Here is a 20,846-nt window from a genome sequence, read left to right as displayed (position 1 = left end):
TGTGTGTGAATATATATGTTCACATACACAAACACTTACAAAAATAGAGAATTATCAAGATGTTCTCCAAGATGTAAATATGTCCTCAGATAGGAAGATGCTTTGTGCTCAATGCTGTTGTATACAAATACCAAGGAAGAAGAAAAAAAAAGCCTGCTCTGATTCAAAACAAGAATATGAAGCAAGTGTTCTTAATTTTGTAAAGAGCACCAGGAACAAGATTAGGAAAACAAACTTCAAAGGTCAAAGACTGTTACAGTACCTGAAAGAAAGGCACCATTTGTGCTGATGAGCAGCAGCTACCAGGCAAAAACATATCCTCAAACCCAGACATCCGCTTAGCCTTTTGTTATCATCAAACAACCATTTCTGGACTACAGAAATTAAAGAAAGGTCTTTTCTCAGCAACCTGCCAGAAATGAACTGTTCTAGGCAACAATAATTTTCTAACTCCTGAGGGGAAGCCTGGTATGCCCTTGCAATGCTGACAGCTTTTGAAACCAGAAACACTTCCAAAATGAAAAATGTTTTTATCTACAGGTAAATACTTTATTTGTGCAATACACTAGTAAATGGCAATAACAAAGAAATGCTGTATTTTATAATTAATTAAGGAAAATTAATTGTATTATTATTTAAATGGTAGGAATGCAAGGCCTCTGAAGTAAAATCAATCAGTGTAAACAACCTTCCTTAGAATCATCTGTGTATGGATATAAAGTGAAGAATAATTTTAACAAAGGAAATTATGGTTGCGGTGTTGTGTCTTAAGTTCTTAGAAAATCCTTAGTTAGAGGGAAAAATGCATGGGTTTTTTGTTGTGCTGGTGACGAACTCTTAAGGGACCAGTGAAGGCAATTAAGCTACACAGCTAAGAAAACAATTTAGACCAGTTTTCCTTTTTCCTTTCCTTAATTGTTAATAATTCCTTCTCCAGGGCTACTGTGGGTAACTTCATTTCATCAGAAAAAAATGTTTTGTATATAATACACTTCTATTTTAGAATTTTTTTTAAATGCTAATACTTTCCCATGTTGACAGATTAGAAGCTTTTAACAGGATCAGGGTCTACCCGAATCCTCTAACAGACTGTTCATGGGCAGTTAATGGAATTTACTTTGAGTCTCAGAAACCTTTTGGTCAGTAGATTTGATCAAACTTTGTAGTAATAGAGCTTTATCTGCCTGGGTTGATTTTTTTGCATGAATTTGAAAAAATGGTCCCTAATGTATAGAATGTTGAGTGGCTTTAAACACAAATGTTTATCATTCAGGATAAAGTAGATAATGTTTACTATTATTTTCTTCAATTAAGTTATACAGGTTAAAACACTTCTCTTTTTTACAACAATACTGCCATTTACTTCTTGTGCGGATAATTTTGACTGTTGCTCATCTAATTCTCTTCTCTTTTACTTGCTTTCTGTGTTGAGAACAATTTCCTTTGTGTTTGATCTCAGATCTCTTTAAAAAATGTCTGTTGACTTCATGAGGGTAATCTGTGGGTGTAGTGCCAGAAACAAAAAGGAAAGAGGACATCAGGTTCTACGTCATCATTATTATCTTCTAGTCTGTCAGTCTTTCTGAACTCAACAATAAATGAAGTTTTATGCTAATATATTAATTTAAAAAAGAAAAATAACAAAATTTATCCTCATTTCTAGGAAAAAAATTTGTAAGCTTTTCTTTTTTTGTCTTTTTAACCAGTGCTTTGATATTTCCTCTTTTGTAATGAATGCAGTTGCACTACTAAGCAATATATATGGCTTGTCTAAAGGAAGGAAATAACATAGAGAAGTCAAGCTGTTAATTTACCACTTGTTGGCAGCTCCACAGTACCATCTTGCTTCGCTATTCTTTGCGCGTAGGAGATGCAAACTAACTTGCTCTGAAGGGTGGAAAAATGATACCTTGCAAAAACAATTTTGAAGATGCAGTGTCAGAATTCACATGACTTTGGAACTTAGTATGGAATATCTGGTCCGTTATTAATTCATACTTTACTTGACTGCAACTTCCCATCAAAATAAGATTGCATCTTCACTAATTTTTATAGCTACAGGTCTCAGTATTATCCTTCAGTCTGAATAGCTACTGGAGCTGCAGTATTATTATGGAATGAACTGGAGGTTTTCAAATGCAATAAATTAAAATGAGCTTTGTTGATACAGGGCTGCCCTAAGTCCTGCTTTGAGTTTCAGTTCTTCATGATTTTTTTTCTCTTGTGACCTGTGCGTTAGTATGTTTTGCACAATAACCTTGTATAAATCTCTCAGTATTATAAAGGCAATAAATAAAGGTAAGACAAGTTGGGCCTAACTGTGGTATAATTAATTCAAGTAACAATACCTCAGTAGGCTTGAATTTCTTCCTGAGTTATGCACCCAGGACCCATGCTCTAAAATGTGAATAGTTGCATAACATAAGTGGTGTACCATTCCGTTGCACAGCTTTCATAGTTCCTGTCTGCACAAACAGAAATACTTCTAAAATTCGTCTTTTAAAAACAGGAAATTTGCTAAACTTTTAAAATTGGTAGATACGGCACGATTACTAGCCACATTCCATTATATCTAGTACTTCTGGAAAATATTTGTTACAATTTGCAAATACAATGTTGGAATGAGTGATATTAAAAGTCATATGGTGTGATTCCGTCTTGATATTTTGCCGTAGACTATGGTATTAGTTCTAGCAGACTACTTTAACAGTGACATGAAAATGTAGTTCACTAAGATACGGCGATAAACAAAGTTGCTTTTGTAAAATTCATTTATAAGATTTGCTTGCAATTCTTAGAGCTCTGCAAAACCCTAAGAAGATTAGAATGAAAGGCAGACTCTGAAGAGCTTTTATTTGTCTTTTTGATGGCTCTCTAGCCTTGAGAAAATATTGAAGTTGATAGTTATGGTTGGAAAAATACCCTTTTTGTGGAAAGCAAAGTGAATTAAAGTTTTTCTTTTAAATCTAGCCTTTGAGAGCTGTAAAAAAAACCATCTTCAGAGATCCCTGAAGATTCTGGGAGGGATATCCTCTATGCTTTTTGCTCTGTTTTGCATGGAGACTTATACAACATTCTTCTCTGTATCCAGGCACTTGTAACAGTGCTAGCTGCTCCTCTAAGCAGTCATTTTAATTTCTGGCCACAAAGGCCAGCTTTAATAGCCTCTGCAGCTATGTGATACCTGAACTTACTATAAAGGCTTGTAGAAACAGACCACCACATTTCAAGCATAACTGTGGCTCTTACATCTTGATATAGTGGTAGTCATTTAAACTTCAGGTTTCCAAATCTGTGCAAATTTTTGTAAGGCTGTTTTTGGATATTATGCTTTCTTTCTGTTAGGATGCTTATGGCGAGTATGAGGTTCAGGTTGTAGGCACCTAGATTTAGGTGCAAAAATATAGTGTATATCCATCAGTATAAGCTGTCTATCTTCTGCTATAGTTGATGGAGATCTGGTCTATACAGAGTGGAGTCTAGAAGGCAATTTTTCTCTCCCCCTACAGGACTCTGGCACTGGTCATCTTAAATTCTGTAGATTTTGTTAGCTGTATGGACAACATCTCTGCTGGCAAAAGATAGCAACTTAGATGTTTAACTTGTATGCAGACATGCACAGATATACATAGAAATGTATGTGTCTACAGGAAAGGAATACTACCTGTAGAGAGGGTAGGGAGGAGTTGTGGTGAGGCTGAACATTCATAATGACAATTCTTCAACCTCCTTATTGCCTACCGATATGATTGTAGAGGAGAGAAGCAACTGTGCTTGATTAGGACTGCAGAAATATGAGGGGGTTTGTTTATTTCAAAGTAGTGAGGATGTAACTGTAAAAAGATTGATATTTCTATGTACTCTGGAAGAGACAGGGTTAAGCCATGTATTTTTTTTTTTTTAATTTTTTTGTTTCCTGGTTTGTATATAAATTTTGAATAAACTGATGGAAAGACCAGATTATAAAAAATACCATACTTAAAATAATGCTGGCCGTTATGGCAGTGTACTCGTTATGCATGTGCTTAATCTGAAGTATTTTTTTAATTTTAAGATGTATTATTTGAAATCCTTGTCAGAACCACCCAAAATTTAATTCTGCGTGGCCTGAGATCTAGCACTGCTATTCTAAATGGTATATGATACTGAAATAGAAGCATTCAACTATCCAATTCATCAACTGTGTCATGAAAATGTTTATGTTTAATCCTAAGGGTAGAGAGCATGCTTACCCCTTGAGAGGACAAGGATAGGCCATCACTTTCAAGGATCATATCGTTTGGCCTGAAAAAACATCAGTGGGCTCCTCATAGGCAAATTTGGAAGACACAGGATTGTGCAGAGAGGAGCAGTGAAAACATTTGGAGCGTTAGGACTGAAGCCCAGAATATGTGAGGCAAAAATGATTTTTGGTCATCCATTTCTGGTATTATAAGAAAAAATAATGAAAGGAGGGATGCTGTAGTGCCTTTTTTTTTTTTTTTTTTTATATACATTTCAACTGCAGACTGAGATGATATACCTGCTATATATACACATACACATACACATGTATGCATGTTTATGTTGCGTAACACGTGCACTTACTTTATCAAATAATACATACCTCCATTAAAACTCTGCAGACAAGGACTCAGTAAACTGCAGGTACGCGAGAGTCCTATTTCATGCAGTCTTGGCACTGTGTCAATGTGGGCTTTTCCCCCTCTTATCTCTCCCTCTGTCCTGTAGGATTTGGGTGACAAGTGAAGGGTCTGAAGACAGGGGAATTCTTAGATGCTTAAGGATCTTTTGTTACACACCTATACACAGTCATAACACAATGGTAGCAGAATCCTTATCAGTTTTAATCAGCATTACATTAACTATGAAATACAACAACTCACAAGATAAGCGTTTGCCCTATGGCTTTATTAACTGCCTTCAGAGAAGGTTGGACAATATACAACCTCCTTGTCTAATGGCTATGTATTTTGGTTTGAAAACAATGTCGACCCTTTCCAGATATGAAAGGGATATTAGAATGTGGCACTGCTGATGTTCACGCAATTATTACCAACCTTCTGGCGTTGGGAATAAGTTTCTCATTAAGCCTTTCCCCCGTATGAGAAAATAGGAAAAATTTTACTTGGGTACTACTGGGATAAACATGGGGAGTCACGCACATGAGTGTGACATCTTGTTCTTCCATCGAACTGGGTGAGTCACTAAAGATTTCAGTCAAGTTTCTGGTTTTCAGGTTCATTTACCACTACCAATACATAACAAATTCTACCACTGATATTTCTATGAGACTTTTTTTAATTAATTTATTGAAATCTAGCTTCTTGTTATGGAACAAACCCGCAGAAAACAGAGCAGGTAGCTGTACACATTTTAAATTGCTTAATTACATTCAAAGCATTTTGGCATAGATAGAAGGAACAGTGATGTAACATACATAGAAGAACAGTGAGATATTTAAGAGGAAAAGGAGGTATTGTTCATTCCTCAGAAGCAAAATATTCCCATTGTGCTATGCAATAGTCAAAGCTACTTATGCTGAACAGACTTGATGAAGAACTATAGAATCATAGAATGGTTTAGGTTGGAGGGGACCTTGAAGATCATCGAGTTCCAACCCCCCTGCCATGGGCAGGGACACCTCCCACTAGACCAGGTTGCCCAAGGCCACGTCCAGCCTGGCCTTGAACACCTCCAGGGATGGGGCCTCAACAGCCTCTCTGGGCAACTTGTTCCAGTGCCTTACAATTCTCAAAGTGAAAAATTTCTTCCTAATGTTTAATCTAAACCTGCCCTCTTCCAGTTTAAAACCATTCCCCCTCGTCCTATCACTACATGCCCTAGTAACAAGTCCTTCCCCAGCTCTCCTGTAGGCCCCCTTTAGGTACCGGAAGGCCGCAATAAGGTCTCCCCGCACCCTCCTCTTCTCCAGGCTGAACAGCCCCAACTCTCTTAGCCTCTCCTCATAGGAGAGGTCAACATTACTTTTTCAAAAGCAAGAGGAACTATTTTTCTGCAGTAACAAGGGGATTGGATTTGGTTTGAAAGTAGCTCATCACCTTAAAGGACAATGATTCAGTAAGTATTTTGGACAGTGAAAGGGAGCTAGCTGTATAAATCCTGTTGTGGTAACATACTCTGCACTTGCACATTTTGTCCTAAGTGAAAGTCAACTGTTGTATACCATGTGACGATTTGTTTTAAAAGAAAATTTGTCTTTACACTTTATACCTGTCACAAACAATGGAATTTTTGGTGATGGGAATTTTGTGAAAAATAATATGCAAATTGGATGTGATAAGAGAGAGTAAGACTTGTAAAAACTGGTAATGTGGATTTATAACAATAATACCCAGTAAGATTTCCAAAATTCATAACTTTTAAAATACGAGTTTATAATTCATGCTTCGTGGCATAAGTTACTTCTCAATGATGGGTAAGTTCCTGTGAGGAACTTATTCCAAAACCACTTGTTGAAAGATTTCTCATACTCTGAGGGATTTGATACTTTGATGAAATAGAGAGGAGTAGTTTTGGTAGAGCATTAATCTGACTTGATATATAGATTGCTTTGTCAGCTTGGCAATAAGAGTTTTCAGGTTAACAGTTTTGCAGTAGTTAGAGAAACAGGATAGTGATAATGATGATAACTATTTTTGTAAAAAAGTGATAAAATTCATGGATTTGCTGTCCACTGTTTTTGTGTTATGTACAGGCTTACGTTCCATAAAATTAGGACCCAAATCCCATATTTTAAATATATTTTAAATGCTTTAAAATACTTTAAAAAAATCTGGTCTTGAATGTATAATGTGAGACAAGAGAATAAGTAATAATATATAACGTTAACTTAGTCATAAATCTCCTACTCTTAAATAGGTGGGTGGGTTTTTTTCATTAAAATTAGGAAAATAAGGCACTCCACCATATAAGCTTCACTTCATTTTTTTTTTTTTTTTTTTAAATGCATTTTGCAATTAGCATCTTTTAGGATATTCTTCCTGTCTCCTTTAAGTTAGTTTGGACAAGTCATTTTTATCTACCTCAGGTTCCCTTTGTTTGGGAAGCTTATTAACTTTTATGGAAAGCTAATGACTCCCTGTGCTGGGTTGACCCTGGCTAAGGTGGGCACCCACCTAGCAGGTAAGTCCCCACCTAGCAGGAGCAACAGCTACTTCAGGAGGATTTTTGTTGTTGAACATGATGTTATATGTCTTAGAACATCCCTTTGGTCAGTTAGGGTCAGCTGTTGCAGCTGTGTCACCTCCTAACCTGTTGCCCACCTCCAGCCTACTCACAGGGAGGGCAGGATGAGAAACAGAGAAGACCTTGATGCTGTGCAAACGCTGCTCAGCACTAACTGAAACATTGGTCGGTAATCAACACTTTTGTTCACAAATCTAAAATACAGCACCATACTGGCTGATGTAAAAAAAATTTCCTTCCCAGCCAAACCCCCAGTATACTACTCATAAAAAAAGTGCTATAGAATTGCTAAGTATTATTATTCCTATTTCTTTTAACTATTTGTCACGTTGTGTGGTTGGAAATCTTGAAAATCTGGGATTAAAATCTTTATTATTCATTCATATGGAGTGACTGTAGAAACAATCTCAGATTTCACAGTTCTAGCATGTACTCCAATTGGAGCGATATGCCCGCAGGCTGCAGATTCCCACTTGCATTAACTGTAAAATAAATTATTGGAAATGTGAAGATTTTCTCTCATGTGTTGCAGGCTTGAGTCGCATAGGATCCCAATATGCACTCTGACAAACGCCTTTATACGCTGTCTGATATTGTGCATGGTTTCACTACATAGAAGAGACATGAGGGTTGAGATTCTCATAAATATTAATCAGGAATTAATGAACAGTGGGAGTCTTCTGCATATCAATCTGTATGAGAGGAAACTTTTCATTAGATACACCGCCATCTATCTATAAATCATTCGGGAAAAGTGAAGGTACTCTCAAGTATCACTTGCTGTTTTCCAACAGCATAATCATAAAGCCCAGGCTAACATTACATAGGTGACAGACACAATTTCGTTGCATGATTATGAATGGCTCTATTTTTTTAAACCTTTTAGAAAACTAAATGCTTTTGAAAAGTTATAAGATTATGGTAGCTTTGGGGGTTGAGTTCAGCTATCCACAGGACAGAATGAAACAGAGAGTAGCAGTGCAGACTTCTTTAATTTAATGGCTTTGCTTTACTTTGAATGGAAAAAAAAAATAGGATAGTGAAAGCTCAGCCCATGCACTTGCTGTTTTGGTTTACTGGGACCTCTAACAAAACTCTTGCTAATATCAATTTTGTGAAATGTCCCTATTACACTGAGCCTATAAACACCACTGGAGGACAACGTTTTGTTACTGGTAAATCACCCTCTTTTATTATAACTGGCTTTGTTTGGATCCCCCAATCTGCTAACCTGTGTAATTCAAAACTGCATTTAAGCTTAGTGACTTGACATACTGTTTTCTGACAAATTTGATAAGTACTGTTTTTTTACAGTTGCTCTTGCCTCCTCATCAGAAAGATCAAGGCCAACCTGGTAATGAAAGCAGAGTTAATAACCTGACAACAGCATGCTGAGACGGTTCTTAATGCTGGACAGAAGGGAAGTACAGATTCACCTGGTGGTTAGAAGGCAGCAGTTAGGTTATTGGACGGTGGGCTAAAATTTATTCGCAACTGATCATTGCTATGTGCAAGCAGATAACTGTTCTGAAGCAGCTCTCTGTGATCTATCACTGTTCCTCCAACCTATCCACCATGATCTTTTATATTTAGATCAATAAACCTCAAAGGAATGACCATCCCAGCCTTAAAACATCTTTCTTCCCAAGTGAAATTATAGCTGTTGTAGTTTTATGGTTTTAACATTATACAAGCAATTCACAAACTTTGTGAATTGGGAGACCAATGTGTTGTGAAGGGGGGACGTTTATTTTGAAGACATGTGTGTGTATGAAAGATCAGTAATTTTAAACCTTGTTGGTAGCTTACATGTGAAATTCATAATTAATTCAGACCAGAAACAGTGTAAGATTAATTAAAAAAAAAAAAAAAAAAAAAAAAAGAAAAAGACCCAACTTTTTTCTATACAGTAGATGTGAAAGTGGCATCTAAACCTCAGGCCTGCAGAAAGACAGATTCCTCTGCATACTCATTTTTGTGTGTGTATGAGCTAAGGTATTGTGTCAAATCACAATTAATTTCATGAGATTTGAAACACTTGGCTGTTTCCTAAAATCTCAGCATCAAATGATTGATTAATATAACATTAAAATCTGCTATACTTATGCCATTTTGATTGTATGAACAAAGCCAAAAATATAGCGTTTCATATATTCACAGGCTAGAAGAGACCATGAGAACATCTCTGACTTTCTGTATATACCATAGATTTTAAAAGTTTCAAATAGTCATCTAGGGATCAGATAATGATTCTGATATTTCTAAATCTACATCTACTTGGGTTTGGCCAAATCTTCCAAAAAACAGCATAGTCTTTACCTGGAGATCCCCACCAAAGAAAATTCATCACCTCTATGGTAGTTCATTGCAATGGTTTATCGTCCCCATTGTTAGAAAAAGTTACCTATTTCTAATTTAAATTTGTCTTGTTCCAGTCTGCAGTCGTTAAAGACAATATTATTGAACAGTATGTTCTCTCCATTCAGGAAAATATATATTGTAAATGATTCATGTCTGGACTATATTTTTCATAAGCTAAATATATTGGACTCTCTCAGACTATTGCTTAAAATCATTGTCTCCATCCCTCAAATAATTTTCAGATTTTTTCTAGTGCCTAATTTTTTAATATTCCTATTTAGAAGAGCAGAAATAAAACAACATAAAGCATGCTTAATTTGTCTCTCCAATGTAGAACACAAGATACGAGGCTGTTGCATTATTCTTACTCACCTCTCTGTATAATTCTTCCAAGGACCATACAAGGACTTTTGGGTCTTCTTTTTTTTTTTTTTTTTCATTTGACTCAGACTCTGATCTCATATTGACCTGCATGTCTGCTATGATCCTTAAATCCCTTCATAGTTGCTACTTTTCAGGATGTTGTTCTCTACACGTGTCCTGCATTTCTCATTCACATCTGAAGTTGCTTGACTTTACACTTGGCTATCATTGAACACATTTTGCTTAAATGAGCAAATGGCTAATATAATGACTTTCCTGTCATTATTTACCACCTCAGTGTCCTCAGCAGATATTTACATCTAAATCTCCGGTGAAAATTTCGTTAAGTATGAGATTTGGTACCAAGCAGAACCAAAACTTCCCTGCAAAATGATGATTCTGCATTGACAACTACTTTTTATTGCAGAGAAATTATTTTTCTTTCAGGTATCAGTTTTTATTCCAAGAAAGGTATGCTCTCTTGATAGTCAGTTACCTTCAGCAAGGTTTTCTAATAAAAAAATTAAATTAGGTTTGTCTGACAAAGTTCATTTTTCCATAAACCCATGTTGACTGCATTATGTTCACGTTTTTCTGTAGTCGATTCTCATTTTATCTATTTTATTATTTCCCTGGGATATGCATCAAGCTGTTCAGCTTAGCTGGGATAGCTGGCTTTATCTTATGAATATTTCAACAATCTTCTTCTAGACTTTCCAAACTTTTCTGTTATTCTGAGATTTATTAAAATGTTAAGAGCTAGTCAGCTCTTTCAAAATTATCAGGAACAAATTATCTAACCTGACAGATAGATGTTCCTATAAAAAACCTGTTCATCATCTTCCTCAATTGCTAGTGGCCTGGAAAATGCTTCCTCATCTTTAGGTAACAGAAGTATAATTTCTCATTGTTTGAGGTTTTTTGCTATACCAGACATGGAATCCTTAGCTTTCCTTATCAGTTTTCTTCAATTCCCCTTTTCCCTTCTCTATCTTCCTTCCAGAGCTTCTGTTACTTTTTCCATCCTTATGCTTCTGCCTGGTAGTTCTCATAGACTAAGAATCAGCCACGCAAACCTCACAGGCACATGAACAAACAGACCTCTCTCTTCATTTGTTCAGCTTCTCAAAACCCCAGCCACACAGCTCTCACTAACACTGGCAAACAAATTTATCAAACACACAGCTTGCCAAATCCTTTTACATCCAAGAAGATTGGCAGTTTTGAAAGTATTTTTTTCCCCACTTCCTTTTCATCTGTGTTATTGGGCTGTTTGGGTATTTATGTCTTTGTCCAGCTTTGCTGAATTTTAATTGGGGCATTGAAAAGTTACAGGCAATATGACAGGCTGAGAAAGAATTGTTTGAATAATAGTATTGATAAAATCCTATTAGTTCTAATAAATTACTTTTGGCAGCCGTACTTCTGGTTCTGGGGAAGAGCAAGTCCTTTGTGAAGGTTTACCAGCTACCCGCTCCCACCTAGGTCCAAAGTTCTGTTTAATTTTAGTATTCACAAATATTATTTTTACAAAGTGCTTTCCTATATTCTTTTTCAAAAGGATGTATTTTATTTGTCTGTATTTGCTCCCATCTGTCTTTGTAGGACCTCGGTTGCAATTGTAGCCTGTAGCATGATCAGTTAGAAATCGTGTTGGGCCTTAGATAACCTGTATTTTCACCCAGACTTTGCCAGGGGATCATTATATAGCCTTAGGCAAGTCATTCAGCCTCGTTCTTCACTGCTGTGATATTTGCAAAGTACATTGAAATCAGTAAGCAAAAACTGCTACTTAAGTTCAACGTATTATTCTGCTCACATAGCTGTTCTTTTAGGGTACTCGCCTGCAAACACATTACCTTCTAGGCTAACATTACATCTATGTCTGAAGTAGTGGGTTTTTAAAGTTTGAACTAGTGTCCTGGTTTGAGGTAAAAGAGGACCAATTTTGTTCAGTAACTTTGCTTCTTAGCTGGGCCTCTTCTAACTACTGAAATTAACAGCATATTGTGCAGACACTGTTCTCTCTCAGAGTGATAAGACCTGTGTTTATAGCTGATGCCCGGGCATGGTATGCAGAGAGGCTCCTGCTTATACGTACTGCTATACCAGCCAAGGGCAACCAACTCTGTTACTTGCCCCGTTGGAGGGTCGGAAGCGGAAAAGCGCAGTGGGGTTCCACCTGCGGGGAGGAGTGGACAGGACAGGTGACCCAAAACTGACCAACAGGGTATTCCATCCCATCTGCCTCATGCTCAGTATAAAAGCTGAGGGATCAAAGGGTCAGCTCTCTCTTTCTTCAATGGCCGACGTCTGAGGAGGACTCTGTCTGTTCATCTGCCTTTGATCCCAATCCTGAATGCAGATCTGGAATCCAGTTCCCATCCGTCACCGAGTCCAGCCTGGGACTGCCCCAGTGCCAGCCGGTGACATGATTGTCATTCTGGGAGCTTGATACGGTTTTGCATATATTTCATTATTTTCTTTTTATTTTATTATGAATATTTCATTAAAGTAGTTTAGCTCCTTCTAAACTCATAAGTCTTTTTGCCTCCTCTCCCTCTCTCTTTGAAGAGGGGTAGGGGATCTGTCGGTCCCATCTGGGGTCCCCCATGTCCCCAGTGGCAGATTTGGCTTAAACCACCACAAGTAGAAAACATTATAAAGCAAAAAATCTTTAGCACATTAACATTAGAAGAAAGTAGAATTGTATTCTTCTGGGCTAGAGAAACTGCTACTTAAAGAAAGGACTGGAGGGCATATCTCACAAAGCTGTGTTTTCAAATTCAGAAATGAGCAGGACACAATGGATAGCATGAATAGTTGTAATAATTTAAAGTCTACAAAGTTGAGAAGATTTAAGAACATGAAAATGAGCACTTACAATTAAAAAAAAGTATTAAACTACCCCTTGCATACTGTAAATGTAAGATACATTGTAAATGGGTATTCAGGTATAGCTGATTATCAGAATATGTATATGACTAGCTGCTGCAGTAGGAGATTATAAAATCAAGTATCTTAATAGCTTCAGAGCAAGGGACAGTAGATCTCCTAAGTGCAACAAATACAGCATCAGAATAAGGTTGCGGCAATCTTGGAGCCGATTTCTTTAGATTTCAGGTAAACTCAATTACCAAAGCTGACACCACTGTTTAAGTTGCGAGAACAATCTATCCAAGATACTGTAAGCCTTTTATTTGTGGCTTTTGGACTGGGAACTAAATGTTACAAAGAGATAGATAAAGCTGAACAAGAAACTAGAATGCTTGGAAAGTTGTGGTTGAATACTTGAGCCATGATATGTTATCAGCTGGTTTATGTTTTAAAATGTGTTTGCTGATTCCCTCTAGAATAAGGATGTGATTAACCGCGAAGATCTGGAGTCCCTTGCTGTAGACAAACATCCTTTTTTTAAAGCTACATGTGCTAATGGGAAAGTTTATACCCACATTCTGTTCTGGCTCCTAAACTATTTCATTCATACCAACCAGGTTAATCAACAGACACTATTTAAAGCATTTAAATGATTCCACAATGACTAAATTCATCTTAATGGTATGATTGGGGAATGCTTATGCAAACCTCTTAGCTGGCAGAATTTAGGGGATTCATCTGGCAGAAAGTACCACCAAGTAATGAGAAGCCAGAGGACAAAGCAGTGGCAGCATCCTCCCCCATGAGGAAAGCTAGCTGTCCAGTGTGAGTCTTTCCAAACGTTCAACTGATGTAACACTTAGGGAAGGTATGTAAGACCTTATCTTTAGAGAATATATTCACTGTTTTGGTAATCAAGGGTTTTATGCAACCAAAGTTAACATAAGCTGAGTGTACCTGTGGTTCAAAAACTTACTATGCTGGGAATAATATTTGAGAAGCAAAGATTAATAACTTACATATTCCTCTTGAAATCAATGACATTTAAGTGCAAAAATATCACAGAAATTGATCATTAATACTGCTTAATCAAGTACTCGTAAGTAAGGCAGGTTTCTTTGACTCAAACTGATTTAAATCCTTCATATTAATCGTGATTTAAATCAGCAGGTAAGGATTGCTGATTTAGATAATTGATGCTAATCTTGTTTTGCATTTGTATTTTACTTCAGAAAGAAAGGGTCATTTGCATCAGCTGGAATAATCTTTAAGATAAATAGATTTGCAAGCAGCCAAAGATTTCTTCTTTTTGCTAGTCAGGTTGATATGTGATATATGAAAACAATTGTTTAAGTGTTTGTCTAGTTTAAAGTTTTCAAAATCATAAGCTTTTGTGTATGTTTATGTATGTCTGAAAATGTCACTTGGATATAAGTCTGTGTTTTGAGTACCTACATAAGTTAAAAACAGCTTTGTGAGAGTCTCTTCTTTCTCTTTTAAATAAGATTTCCTATTTTCCCCCATTACTTTGCATTGGTATAGTGGAAGAGAATGTTTTCAAACCCCAAGTCAGCTTACCAAACTCAAAAAAAAAGTTTTCTTTCTGTTTGCTATTAAAATTGAGATCAAAAGTAATTAAAGCAAAAGATGTCTGCACCATGTACTTACATTAAAATAGATGAAACAATACTGTAACAGCTGAAAATAAAGTATTTAATGTACTCAGTACCTGCCATCACATTGACCTCAAATTAGATATTTTCCCTTGCCTTCATATATCTTTAACTCATTAAAATAATGATAATTCAGAAGGGTTCATGAGCATCTGATTTATTTTTTAATTTATGCAAATTACATCACTAATTGATAGTAGGCTTCTCTTTTAACACAGATATTCTTAAAATAATTTAAGTACATTTCTTCTAGGAACAGAAATTCTAAAAATCATATTGAATAGCAGCAGGCCTAAATCCATTTTTCTTTGAAAACAATAATTTTTACCTATTTATCACAGAAGTCAGGTAATTTTAGTGTATTCCTAATATTCACCGACTTGTGTTAATTAGTTTTGTCCTCCCAGAATTATATACGTTAACTCACTTTTAAACAAATTTCTCCATGCTTGGATTAATCAGTGAAAGTTTTGTCCCCTGCGTTACACCGTTCCACAATAATCACAGATTCTCCCATGTATCCAGTTTCTTCCTTTAAAAATACCTTAATCTCTCTTGCGTGTACGAGCCATCTTCTTGTACAGTAGTATGTCCACTTTTTTCCACATTCCTTCTCTGTATTCTAACCTTTTTCACCCCACGTTTTCCTCTGCAGGAGCGCAGTTTTCCTCCAGTCAGCCACCAATCTACATCACATAAAATGCACACACACACACACACACACGCACGCGCATACCCTGCTCCCCCATTACAACGTCTGCTCCTTAGATGTGGTCAATGGGTTCCAAAGCAGTAACACTGGAGTAGGACGGGGATGAAGGGAGAACACTCTGCATGTAATTACTTGAACCTAATTATATTAAAAATAGGGTTAGATTGACTATATGCAATAAGCATGACAGGTTAAGAAATTTGCCTGAGTTTATGTTGTGTATAATATTAACTCTGACAACTTTCTGTATTTGTTTCTGTTGCTTTTATGTCTTCTGATTTTTTAGTGCTTAATTTAGCCATCTAGATATTGCAGTTGTGTTTTGCATTTGATATTCATGAAACCAAGAGTGATGACAGTGCTAGCCCTCAGTCAGTTCTTATGCAGAAAAAAGTACTTTTAAGGTGCACTGGGTGTTTGGTTATTGTTCTGCAGGAGTAAAGATTAAGTAGCAGATATGTGTAAGTCATTGTCCAGAATGTTGTGAATGCTCTTGGACAGTTCACTGATTGTTGCTTTACATTGGTGGCTGTTATGTAAAAGGCAATCAATAAGCTAATTCTGTTGTCCTATTGTAACCACTGCTCACATGTGTAACATTGGTTATGAAAGGCTGAGAGAGTTGGGGTTGTTCAGCCTGGAGAAGAGAAGGATCCGGGGAGACCTTATTGCAGCCTTCCAGTACCAGTAGTGATAGAATGAGGGGGAATGCCTTTAAGCTGGAAGAGGTTAGATTTAGATTAAATATTAGTAAGAAATTTGTCACTTTAGGGGTGGTAAGGCACTGGAACAGGTTGCCCAGAGAAGTTGTGAAAGCTCCATCGGTGGAGGTGTTCAAGGCCAGGCTGGATGTGGCCTTGGGCAACCTGGTCTAGTGGGAGGTGTCCCTGCCCATGGCAGGGGGGTTGGAACTCGATGATCTTCAAGGTCCCTTCCAACCTAAACCATTCTATGATTCTATGATTTAACACTGAGGTATACCATAAACATTTGAAATGTCAGAATGTTGCTTGCTATTTAAACTCTTCTATTACAGCACGATTGTATACATAATACACTACAAGTTTGTTTCTCATTACCAATAAATGCTTACTACATAATAACGGAATCAAGAATCAGTGACTTTATGCCCACCTGAAAAGATTAAGAAAAGGATAATACAAGATAGCCAAAAGAGCTGAAAATCAAATTCTGCCTGACGATCCTAGTCTTCCTCTATGACAGAACAACAGACCTTGTGAAAACTATCAGTAACCGTCAAGTTACTTTGATGTAACTTCCATAACGGCTCATTCACCCTTTTTCTAACCAAGATAATTTAGTTCAGATTACATATATTTGTAAGTGGCTGAATAATCAGAGACAAAAATGATCTCCTAATCAGTTCAACTTGTAATCATAGTCAGTCTGATTGACACTGGCCTTTCTTTGAGTGGGAGTTGGACCAAAGGAAATCCAGAGGTCCCTTCCAATTGAAATCATTCTATAGTTCTGTGATCCTATGATACTGAAGCATTATGCAAGGATTTTGGAAGGAGGGGCTAAAATTAAAAATGTTCTTGTATCAATTCATTAGGAAGTGCAAATATAGTTTACCCTGTCTTACGTTGGAGGAACTGACTGAACAATGTCCTGAAACCTTTTTGCCTGTTACTTTGGTGGTTCACTGATTAGTAAATATATTGGGGTTACAAAGCATAGCATGAAAATTTTGTGCTGCCGTCAACTCAGTTGTTGCAACATTCTGGCTCTCATAGTGCTTTATACCAACAGGATATGAAACGTAGTTTTAGATTATATGTCAGCACGCAGCTTCATTCTTAGGATCAAAGATTCCGGGGAAAATGTTATGTTAAGAAATGTGCCAAAGGAGAACAGCTGTTTGGGAAAAGTGCTGTGAATGCTACTTACGTTATAAGCAAAGCCAATATATTTTCACATGACTCCATAATATTTAGAGTGGTGGTTTTTGCATATATACAGTCAAATGATTGTTCATTCAGAACTTATATGTTAACATTAGAGAATAGTCATATAGTTTACATTTTAAATGTTGCAAACATTCAGCTCTAGGGTTTTAAAGTTTAACCATATTATTCATGCTCAGTGAAAATTCCTTGATATATGGAAAAGTGTAAAGGGTCATTTAAATTGTAAGAAATATGGGGCTTGGATAGTTGGGAGGCATAAACCTAAATCCTTTTACAATATTCGTTTCTACTGAATTAAAATGAGGAAGATTCAGATAATTATATGAATAACAATGAGCATTGGGTTAAGCTGATGTTCCCAAGAAAGTGGAAGAACTATATGAAGTGAACTAAATTATGTGGGGTGTACTATGTGTTGATATTTAATCTTTTTCCCTTCCTGGCTTTTGTAAAAGTTATAACTGAATAGATATGCTCACAGTAATGTTTACCTTTTCCCCTATGTCAGAAGGGAAAATACACTTTTCCCATGCATCAGGTAAATGTGTTTTAGCCATTTTATTTGATGTGCTCTAAATTACAACTATAAGAATACTAGAAATTAAATATTATAAAGTGCTTAATATCTGAAAGATCTGAAGCTGACGTGTAGCAATACACTGCTGCACATAGTAACTCATCTGCTTTGTTTATTATGGCTTTCCCCATTTGTACATAATGGACACAGTAGCTCTGACTTTCTTTGATTTTTGTGCTTTTCCTTCCAGGTTTGGATTTATTCTTCATAAGGATGAGCCTGTGCTCCAGAAAATTGATCTAGAAACTATGTCGTACATCAAGACGATTAGTTTAAAGGATTATAATTGCATTCCTCAGTCACTGGCATATACACATCTCGGAGGATACTTTTTTATCTGCTGTAAGCCTGATACCACTGGGGCTGTCCTACCGCAGCTTATAGTGGATAGCGTTACTGATTCTGTGATTGGATACAATGGCGACGTAACAGGCACGCCACATATCTCTCCAGATGGACACTACCTTGTCAGCATTGATGATGCAAAAGGTCTCATGAGGATCCAGTCCATAACAATGAGAGGAGAAATACAGGATGCATTTGACATTCACACTAATTTGCACATATCTGATGTAGCTTTTCAGCCATCATTCACTGAAGCTCATCAATACAATGTCTACTGTAGCTCCAGCACACAAACTGATGTTCTCTTCGTGGAGCTCTCCTCTGGCAAGGTTAAGATGGTGAAGAGCCTGAAGGAGCCTGTCAAGGCAGGTGAATGGCCTTGGAACAGTAAGAACCGTCTTATAAAAGACAGTGGCCTTTTTGGTCAGTATCTCATGACCCCTTCCAAGGAATCTCTGTTTATCCTGGATGGACGGCTCAATAAGTTAAATTGTGAAATCACTGAAGTTGAGAGAGGCAACACAGTAATTTGGGTTGGAGAAGCATAAGGATCTGTGTTATATATTTACCGAATTAATAGTTTTACAGTACATTGCACTTAAATTACACCATTCTTCAAATTTACACAATTTTCATTTAAAATTGTTAGGCCCTCTATACCTGTTACTTCTTTGATTTGAACACAGTTTGAATCAACTTCTGCATAAAAGTTACTAAAACAACAGCTATTTGATAATGGTACACCCTAGTAATTATTAGCTGAGATTGTGTTGTTTGACTGAAATTACTGAATATTGAAATGGATTATAAATATTAAACATTATTTTAAAGGAAGTAGGGAAAAAAACCCCAAAAGCTTCAGGGAATTTAATATGATACTTTGCATTTGTAAATCGAAGACTTAAATATGATTCAAATTTTAGTTTGGTTTGCTTCAGACACAGAATAAGAGCTGTTGTACAACCTTTGACTCCTTAAACTGAAATGTTATGTCCTGTTCTGTCCAGTCCACTGTTAAATCTTTTTGTGCCTTGAAGCGAAAGTCTCACATGAACGGTAAAGCATAGAAATTGTATAATTTATTCCCACTGTGGCTACAGGATTGCTTGTCATTGGAAAAAAAACTTTTGGTATCAAAGTTCTAGTCTCAAGTTGTGGAACAAACATGGAGAGAAAAAAAGGAGAAATTATATTTGCAGTGTTTTCTGATCACTGCAAATTGAGGAATTTATTTTTATGGCGAGTCTTAGTTGAGAGAGCTGCTTGCAGAAGCTTAATCTTTTTTTTTTTTAGAAAAAAATAGGTGTTAGGTTTTTCAGCTATCAGGGTTTCATCAGCATGGAGTTTGAGTTCTACTAAATAGAAACATTGCAACTATCCTTTCAGAGTAAACCACTTTCTAAAAAACCTGGCATCACAAAGCTTCATTTCTATCATTGAGGGAACTGTTATTTAAAAATAAACAAAATGCATTTTAAGAAACTGAAAATGCAAAGAACTGAAGTCTACAGTAGGTAACATTTTTGCTTATGCATCGTACCATTGATCCATATGTGTTAAACCATTTGATTACCTCTTACCAGGTTTTCTATTCCATGCATCAAATTGGATTAGTGCAAAAAACAAACAAACAACAAAAACTTTGTATTTTTATAGTTTGTTTACTTAGAATTCTAATATTAACAATGGTTAAACATGTAAATGGGAAAAAATAAGATTCCCAGAAGTAGAATAACAAGTCAGTAGGATCAGAAAGCCAGCAGTAAAGAGCTGTCCAGACTTAGAGCAATGACTTAAAAGTTTGGGAATATTTTTATTTTTATTATGTTTTTGCTAAAGACTGCTTATAAGCTCTTAAACTGACCTCCATTTACTGAAGGCAATCAGAAAAAAATATCTTTTTTTAAACAAAATTTTACTGCAATTTAGATTGTGTAAAATTGCTTAGAAATCTGGAATTTTCTAGCATTGTAATCTTGTGTGCATCCTGCCCTGTGTGGTACAGTAGATCTCTCTTTAGCTTGAGCAAACCTCCTGGTAGGTAGATTTAACTAAGATAAGAGTCTGCTTACATTTCTGGCTACTGAATCTGTTTCCCTTTTTAACAACTTTTCTCCATTGTGAACAAACAAGAATCATGTAAACTGTCTGTTACTCGCTTATTTGCAGTAGTCTGTCTCATGCATTTTTCTTCTGTAACTTACACCACGTGAATGTTCTGTATGTAGAAAATGCTTGACAAAAGGAGAATAAACCCCATAAATTTTAAAGAGTCCTGACTTTGGTGAATGCTCCAATGTAGCCACACTGAAGTGGCATGTAACACAGACTTTATTTGAAAGCAAGGTAGAAGGAAGTTTATCTGCCTATATATATATATAAAAAATAGGTATATTTATATATATAATAATATACAGTGCAGAAAAAACTTTTAGAAGGGCGTAACTAACTTGAAAAGTTTCCTTTGGCTGCTACAAAGAAAAGGTCATCTATTAATCAATTAGACACAGAGTAATTATAGACAAATGTCTGTTCTCATGCCTAGCCATTGGAGCAAAAAACCTCTAGTCTAGAAGCTGTAAAAACATATAAGCCCAAACCAAGAAGCGTGGGATTCCAGTAGCACAGCTACTCTCTATCCAGTCTGCTCAGAGTAGGTTGATTGTACACTTACTTTGCCCTCTCCTTCCTTAACCGTTAACATTAAAGATAAGAATTGAATCCCATGACGATAGTGGGATTCCCTTGATGATGAAAGCTGCCCTGTGTTATGCATGATCCCTTACAATCTCTATCAA

General features: G+C 36.3%; 1 protein-coding gene across 3 annotated transcripts in view; it reads left to right on the top strand.

The window, feature by feature from the left end:
• Positions 1 to 19,130, top strand: part of FSTL5 (follistatin-like 5) — a 302,516-nt gene extending 283,386 nt beyond the window's left edge. For all 3 annotated transcript variants that reach the window (XM_009893724.1, XM_009893723.1, XM_009893722.1), the window contains one exon: positions 17,894 to 19,130. In XM_009893724.1, coding sequence (XP_009892026.1) covers positions 17,894 to 18,596 — 703 coding nt within the window. In that variant the 3' untranslated portion in view covers positions 18,597 to 19,130. The remainder of the gene's footprint in view (positions 1 to 17,893) is intronic.
• The last annotated feature ends 1,716 nt before the right edge of the window (positions 19,131 to 20,846 follow it).

This window comes from Charadrius vociferus, unplaced genomic scaffold, assembly GCF_000708025.1.
Source record: "Charadrius vociferus isolate BGI_N301 unplaced genomic scaffold, ASM70802v2 scaffold59, whole genome shotgun sequence".
Lineage (NCBI taxonomy): Eukaryota > Metazoa > Chordata > Aves > Charadriiformes > Charadriidae > Charadrius > Charadrius vociferus.
This window is presented reverse-complemented; position numbering and strand designations above follow the sequence as displayed.